The 8,351-nt window shown below is 36.2% G+C and overlaps 1 protein-coding gene across 1 annotated transcript in view; it reads right to left on the bottom strand.

Moving 5' to 3' along the window:
* Window positions 1-391: 391 nt before the first annotated feature.
* Window positions 392-8,351, bottom strand: part of LOC140171771 (L-threonine 3-dehydrogenase-like) — a 47,840-nt gene continuing 39,880 nt past the window's right edge. Inside the window, exons 4-7 of the mRNA XM_072195098.1 lie at window positions 5,545-5,677; window positions 4,743-4,801; window positions 3,692-3,836; window positions 392-2,440 (exon numbers count right to left, since the gene is read on the bottom strand). Of these exons, the coding sequence (XP_072051199.1) occupies window positions 2,256-2,440; window positions 3,692-3,836; window positions 4,743-4,801; window positions 5,545-5,677 (522 nt within the window). The 3' untranslated portion in view covers window positions 392-2,255. The remainder of the gene's footprint in view (window positions 2,441-3,691; window positions 3,837-4,742; window positions 4,802-5,544; window positions 5,678-8,351) is intronic.

The raw sequence follows: 8,351 nt of genomic DNA, 5'->3' as shown, positions 1-8,351 counted from the left end.
ATTATGGAATATGAGCACAGCGGGTGTTTTTCCAATGTATTTGAATAGGAAGAATTCCTCCTTTGATGAGAAATAAGTTACTTGTCGCAAGTTAATAATATTATGATAAGAGTTTCCGTGAGATAAATATTTTTTCCGTAGATAGATATTTTTAAAATTATGTTTTGATGATATTGTGAAGAAATTAAGATCACATAATATTTAATAAATTTGCAATGCACAAATTTCTATCAAATTTGCGGTCAAAAATACTATTCCAATTCAAAATTACTAAGACTTGAATAAGCGAGGTCACCGCTTGGGGTCAGAGATCAGGCTCGAGGTTATACTTACATTGATACGCATTGGTCACGTGTCCAGAAAATTTTCCCGTGAAAATTTACCTATTAATGTTGACTGTGTATTAAGTACATGTATTAAAGCCATAATGTACACTCTTATAATATGAAATCGGTTAATTTTTATCAAACTTGATTTTTCGGCATTTTTGTAATGTTTACATAAGTTCCAACTTTTCTTTCACTTTACCTTGATATTTAAGCTTAGAATGGACAGAAACATTTTGGATAAAGAATAACAAAATTAAAATTTAGCGGAAATCAAACATTATGGCTTTAATGTGCATGAACATTAACTTTGTGCTGTCAAATCACATTTCCATGTATGCAAACATGTTTCATTTTGCAAGAGAACTTAACAAATTTACTCAACTTTCTGGCAGTATTTGTGCATGGTAACATTTTGAATGAATTTCATTTCATGTTGTAAAATTAAAGGCCCATTCAGTGATTCGCTCATCCGCATGATCGTAAAAATCATCAAAATTCAGCTTTTGGTACCTTTGTCATTGTCATAGTGTCATAGATGTGCTAACATAGCCTGCAGTGGTTCAGCCGGAGGATGAAGCCATGTATTTAAGACAAAATAAGGCATTTTACATGAATCTGTAATTTATATACTGACAGTATATAAATTAGCTACATGTATTTGAATGGGGCTTCAACTTCGTCAATAGTCAATACTGCCGATTTCTTCGCTTTTTCCCAAATTTTCATTTCAAAAATACCAAATGACAATTTGAATGACCTATCCTTCCCTTTTACGCAATTTATATACAATTTTAATTTTTTTTTACACTTTCGCTGTTATCACTGAATGGGACTTTAATAGGAATGTGAATGATAATACAAATCTAAAATGCCACACTTGAACTAGAGAGTTTTTTAAACAAATCAACACAATGGTTGGGTCAATTTTTGATTTGATTTGACCACTATAATACATAACCCCCACTTTTGATTCTTTTGGAATATTGAAAAGTATTCATCATAACCAGAAGGTTATTGCATTTTAATCAAGAACGAATCACTAGTCTCTTCTCAATATGAGACATTTCATTAAAGGTCGCCCTTCTTTTCAAATTTCTGAACGGCACATATTGGTGTGTGTCTTTTAGCATAAAACTATAAAGCTATACATAAATTAAAAAAAATAAAAATAAAGCGATGAAAGAGCTGTGCTATTAAATGCTTCCTTGTTATTCCACGCCAAGCATGATGCCAACATGCCAGTATCTCCCCATCAGTGAATCCCCTTGTTATTCCACGCCAGGCATGATACCAACACGCCAGTACCTCCCTGTTAGTGAATCCCCTTGTTATTCCACGCCAGGCATGATGCCAACATGCCAGTTTCTCCCCGTCAGTGAACCCCCTTGTTATTCCACGCCAGGCACGATGCCAACATGCCAGTATCTTCCCGTAAGTGATTCCCCTTGTTATTCCATGCCAGGCATGATGCCAACACGCCAGTATCTTCCCGTAAGTGATTCCCCTTGTTATTCCATGCCAGGCATGATGCCAACATGCCAGTATCTCCCCATCAGTGAATCCTTGTTATTCCACGCCAGGCATGATGCCAACACGCCAGTATCTCCCCATCAGTGAATCCCCTTGTTATTCCACGCCAGGCATGATGCCAACACGCCAGTATCTCCCCATCAGTGAATCCCCTTGTTATTCCATGCCAGGCATGATGCCAACATGCCAGTATCTTCCCCTAAGTGATTCCCCTTGTTATTCCATGCCAGGCATGATGCCAACACGCCAGTATCTTCCCGTAAGTGATTCCCCTTGTTATTCCATGCCAGGCATGATGCCAACATGCCAGTATCTCCCCATCAGTGAATCCCCTTGTTATTCCACGCCAGGCATGATGCCAACACGCCAGTATCTCCCCATCAGTGAATCCCCTTGTTATTCCACGCCAGGCATGATACCAACACGCCAGTATCTCCCCGACAGTGAATCCTTGACGGCCGATTCAAATTGCGATAATTTATACAGTGGTCCCACTAGTCTCTCATATGGATATTTGGTTGATGTCTTGGCGAGGAATTCAACAGCCAATTTCAGGTGCCGTGGTGCATAGTTATGTACTCCTAGTATTTTGAAACAAAAGAAATATAAAAAGTTGACTTCAATTAGATTCAATTACAAATATATGTATTAAAGGCCCATTCAGTGATTTGCTCATCCGGACGATCGTAAAAATCATCAAAATTCAGATTTTGGTACCTTTGTAATTGGCATAGATGTGCTAACATAGCCTGCTAGTGGTTCGGTCGAAAGCCGTGTATTTTAGACAAAATAAAGCATTTGCATGATTCTGGACTTTTGATACTGACAGTACAAAAGTCCGACTCGAGATCGAAAAGAAGCTCACTCTCCCGCACCAACACGCGCTGCGTATTGTTTCTACTACTTATTACATCAGTAGCTACTATTTTAAACAAAATACACAATTTTAACTGTTTTTCATATTTGAATTGACCGTTAGTTTGCCTCGGTGACCTTTAATTGCTGATTTTGTTTTCTACTACAAAATTGTAGCTTAAAAGCGTCTGTTTTGAATCAATTTAGACTCTACTTCCCCGTGTTAGAAACACTGGACTAGGAAGTTTTTCCAGTCGATTGGTGGCGCACTGTCACGAAAATCTCGATTTTCCCTGATTTTCTCAGAGTTGAAGTAGAAAACCTTTCTAAAACTTCTGTTTTTGACTAATTTGTTGATGTATTCAGGGGAAAAGTGGTTTAATGAAATTCTGTAGACTTATTCTTTATTTCTAAGCAACTCTGACAAATTTCCATTTTTTTTAATGTTCCTGTGAAATCACTGAAAGGGCCTTTAACATCATATCAATCAGTTTAATCAATTTTAAGCATTTCAAAGAAAGAGTCACACATGTATCTTTTAGAAGCAGTTCCACAGAACAAAACCAAAGGCATACTAGAAGTTTATTAATACTTTAATCCTAACTCAAGAGTGTGAGCTGATCTACATAAGGCTGGCCTACAGGGGGAACACAGATTGGTTTAGTCTGACTGGGGTAGGTCTGGCCATTTTCAGTATATTGGGCTATTCCACTCGCAGTTGAAATCCCTATACCCCCTATGGAAGACATATCCTTCACCTTCCTTACAGGGAATGTGAATACAAAACAGGGTTACCTGAATTGGTGACTCCATTTGAAATGCACACCTCCTGTGTGGGTGATTAAGGTCAGGTCTTCAATAGGGGGTATATGGGTTTCAACTAGAATAGCCCACTGTCACTGCATATGGAACTCTTACTAAAAATGGTTCCATCAAAAACCAACATGGACAGTAAAAAGTAAGAAATGGGTACAAACCTTTAATTGTAAGACATTTCCTAATAAGTTTATCTCCCTGTAGATATATAGGTGAATCTGGATGGACTAAGCCCACAAGTACATAGGTGCCTCCTGGTTTCAACAATTGGATCCCTTCTTCAACTACAGCACTCGCTCCACATGCCTGTGATACAAAACAAAATATACTCATTACCAATTCATCTTTACGGTATAACCCTTTGCGGGTAGACCTTTGATATCGTCACAACGATGTGCACATTACAGCTTTGCAGCAACAATATTCGCTAAATGATGTGCACATAGGCGTGGTGTCAAATGATGACATCTCAGGTCTACCTGGTACCTGCAAAGGCTTATGGGATTTACCAAAAAGGTATATCAAAATCTCAGAATGGATGTTAGCCAGAGGGAACATTTTTTAGGGATTTTGCCTTCCCACTTAATGGCTGCCAAAGTTGGGTCCCCGTCGGCTTAATCTCACATAAAATGTGAAATAATGCGGCCTTGGAGGGTATTTTAAACTGCATTCTATCACTCGTGTTACACGAGACAAAAGAATGATGACAGTTTACAACACAAAAGAATCTAACATCGATTTTAAGCGGCTTTAATCCACCCAATTGGGCAGTCACTACACCAGTTTGGTGCATGCGGGGACCCGTCATGGCCGACCAAATCCTGACCATTCGTCTACAGTCAAAATAGAGACCAGACATAATTCCAGTTTGGAAATTTATGATCTAAGCATTATCATGATTATGTCCCTCACTCAGCACGCTCCAGAAATAGTCAAATTTTGATTTCTAATACACCATAGGCCTATATAAAATATTTTCTGATGAAAAAACATGGCCTTTTTTATTATCTTTTATTTTCCTTTGTAATCTTCATATACCCTTAAAGCATGTATTCGCGATGAACAATAGCCGCATTTCTCATTTTAATAATACCATAACAGGGGCTCATAACCATTGAAAACTACCTGTTTTTTTAGAAATTGTCCAACTCTAAGGGGGGCTGTCAAGGGCTCTCCCAATTAGGTGATTTGGCTTTAGTTCACTATACATACCTCAATGATAACATCCACATCATTCTCATTAAGCTTGGGATTATTCTTTCCTGACATTCCTACATACAGTGATAAATATAATGAAATAAAATCAATTTCATATTCAAACTAGAATTATGCAGTTCATAATTAAGGCAGCCCCACAACAAAGGTTTGTAAATAAAAAGAAAAAAGGATGAAAATCCAATAATCCAACAATCATCATTAATTAGAACAATGATGAACTTGAAATGACCAGGGATAATTGGCACATAGTGAATAGATGCCTAGTGTCATAAAACTCATGACAGAAACTATACAGCACAAGAGGCCATCGTACTGTATCACCCTACCAAGTTGGAAGTTCATTGGTGAAATCAAATTTTCTGTGCTAGCACGAAAAACACAGTAAATTCACTAATTTTAATTTCAGGCCACATAAAAATTTGTGCTAAAGTGACTAAATCCAAGTAAATTGACATTGCTAGCAGTTTTCGGCAACTGTCAGGAAAATGATGAGGCCCTTTCTTAATATGAAGGGTTACGAGTTTTAGTATTTAAAACTTTAATATGAAAATTGAAAAATACAAAAAATATGTGGACTGATCCCAGAAAGTAAATACAAAACAAATTTATTTCTTATTTGGCCAAACCTAAAATCCTACTTTCTTGTGCCCAATGCCTAAAATCACCAAAAAAAGGCTGATTTTACATGATTTTTAACAAAGTGCGGGGGGGGGCTTCAGCCCCAAAGCACCCCAGAAATGTCACTGAATGCCCAAAATTTGGGTTATATTAACCACACATTTGAACCATTCCTTACCTGATACAAGTGGAATTGCACCAAATCTTGATATTAATTTGAGTTTATCAACATTAACATCAGCACAATAAACCTTTTCATACCCAGCCTCATGGAGAAGTGTGCACCCAAATATACCAAGGAGTCCAGCCCCCTGAAATTAAAAACAAATATATACAATGTCAGTACAATTCACTATGGACCACAATGGCCTCATAATAATCTCAATAATCTCAATTACATAATCATAGTGCAAAATTGATCTCAAGTTGCAGAGTATGAGTTTTTGTACCCAAATTTTCAAAGGTCATTCAATGAAAAAACACCCACAATGTACCCCCCCCTTTGGAAAATGTTCAAATTTTTGCTCATTGACGAGGCCATATGTCACCTGATTGATAACGCAAAATAAAGAAACATCCTAAAAAAACTAAGAAAACACAAGAATATTGTAAAATAACACAAAAATTCTCTAAAATAGTGGAAAATATCAGTAGATATTCTAAGATAACACTGAATTTTAGAAAATATTCTAAAATAACTTGTTTTATCGATCAGGTGGCATGGGGGCTAAGAACATGATTCAACTTGCCAATAAGAGGCATGCAACCTTTTTCACTGGCATTTTTAATTCAGTTGTTTGGTAATCTGACAGGAAGTGACTATTTTAAGAAGCTTTTAAGATGCATTTTCTTGAAAAAAAATCAGTGAGACCTTTTTCCATTTACATTACTGGAATGTTTAATTCAGTTGATTGAAAATCTAACAGGAAATAACCTTTTAGAACCTTCAGGGGGTACTACACCCCTGCCCAATTGTGTGCCTATTTTTGCACTTTTCTCAAAAATTATAGCGCATTGGGGACAAGTAAGATATGTATATTATAGGGGCAAGGACTACAACTACTGCACTGGAAATTTTATTTCAGCACTGACAACAGTTGTGGAGTTACAGTCAAAAATGAGGGAAAACCAATATTTGATCAATAAATCAATAACTACTTGCTTTGAGTTGCTGAATTTTCAGTACAGTAGTTGTAGTCCTTGCCCCTATAATATACATATCTTACTTGTCACCAATGTGCTATAATTTTTAGGAAAATGCAAAAATAGGCACAAAATTGGCCAGGGGTGTAGTACCCCCTTAAAATATTATAAGATGTATTTTCAATTATGAGTGTGTGATGACAGTCAATGAGTAGGCCTACTATTGGAGTGCATGGAGGATTGGGCATGTGGTTGAAAAGCATTCAAAGCCATATCAATACTTTCAGGCTCGCTATTAGTATACTATCCAGAGAGGTTGCGTGCTACTCGCTCGGTTGAACATCCGGTTCTTCGCGCTACGTGCTCACTAAGTATGTGAGGGCCACAGACTGCGGCTATCAAAGCCGTAGCCAGGGGTGCAACACACACACCAAAATGCCAATCCGAATGCAAATGTACACTTTTTTAAATAAAAACATTGAAAATCAGCCCTTTTTAAAGTAAAAATTCACAAAAGGTATATTTTTTTTGGTAAAAACATTGAAATTGGCCTTCTTTTGAAGGAAAATTAACAAAAGGTCCACTTTTTTAGTCCACCTTACCCCTCCGCCCAATAAATTCTGGCTACAGGCCAAGCCCTTAGTATAATACTTATTCCATACTTATTCCATACTCATGTATAACTACAGTATTCAACTTAAGCATTTTTGTAAAGAAAATAGTAGGCACATTTTAAGCTGACATTTAGTTTTGATGACAACGCCATGCAAAACCTTTTTCATTAATGCAGAACAAAAGCATTGATTATTGGAATGATGTTTGGATGCATTTAATATGTTTCTCAAATACAACATGTAAAATTTTTTTTCTGAAATTGACGAAAGTAAAATCCATGTAAATATCAGCTTATTTTCAGCTTGTTTACTCATTCTCAACCAAGGTCAAGGCATAATGAAATCAAGAAAATTGAATTTTTGTTGGTCGTCGTCATGGTTACTGTCAATACCTGTCTGTAAACAGAACAAATTAAATACACATAATTTGCTATTTTTTTCAAAACTATACAATATTGAAATTCCAACCAGTGACGATATTCAATGAGCAATAATCGCCCAATTCACAGACAGGTTCACAGTATAGTAATGTCAATTTTACATACTAGTAATACATTAATCATTTATTCATCTATTTTGCTTATTTATTTATTTACTTGTTTGTGTGTATATATATATTTATTGTTTATGTATTCATCTATTTGGTGTTTTTTTTAATTATTTATTTTGATTTCTTTGTATTCATTCATTCAGTAGCATAGCCAAGCTTTCAGAATGGCTGGGGAGTGGGGGTGAGGGGCACAAACTTGTGAACATACCAACAAAAATATATTTTGATGACAAAATTTGTGAATTGTTGAGCCCAATTTTTTTTTTGCCCAGTGCGCTCAAGCATCTAAAACTTGGGGAGGTTTACGGACCAAAATTCGAAACACAGGCAGATTAGATGGGGGAAATACGTACTTTGTTTCTTCACATGCACATGCAGTTCACACAAAATTCTTGTCTATTGTTGACCCAAAATGAAAATGGAATAGAACATGCAGGTTACAAATATGGCAACATAGCAGAAAAGATTCTTCACTCTTCTAAACATTTTGATATTATGATTGTCTATTAACATCTGTCCTACAGAATCATTATAGAGCACTTTTGGCTGCATGGCTTCCATACTGATTCATTAGATGCGATAATAAATCTACCACAACAGACTACTTAATACAAACATCAGTTACAAAATGCATTTGAAATTTCATTTATAGTTACAAAAACACATTTGAAAAGTATT

This window comes from Amphiura filiformis, chromosome 15 (assembly GCF_039555335.1).
Source record: "Amphiura filiformis chromosome 15, Afil_fr2py, whole genome shotgun sequence".
NCBI classification, from domain to species: Eukaryota; Metazoa; Echinodermata; class Ophiuroidea; order Amphilepidida; family Amphiuridae; genus Amphiura; species Amphiura filiformis.
This window is presented reverse-complemented; position numbering and strand designations above follow the sequence as displayed.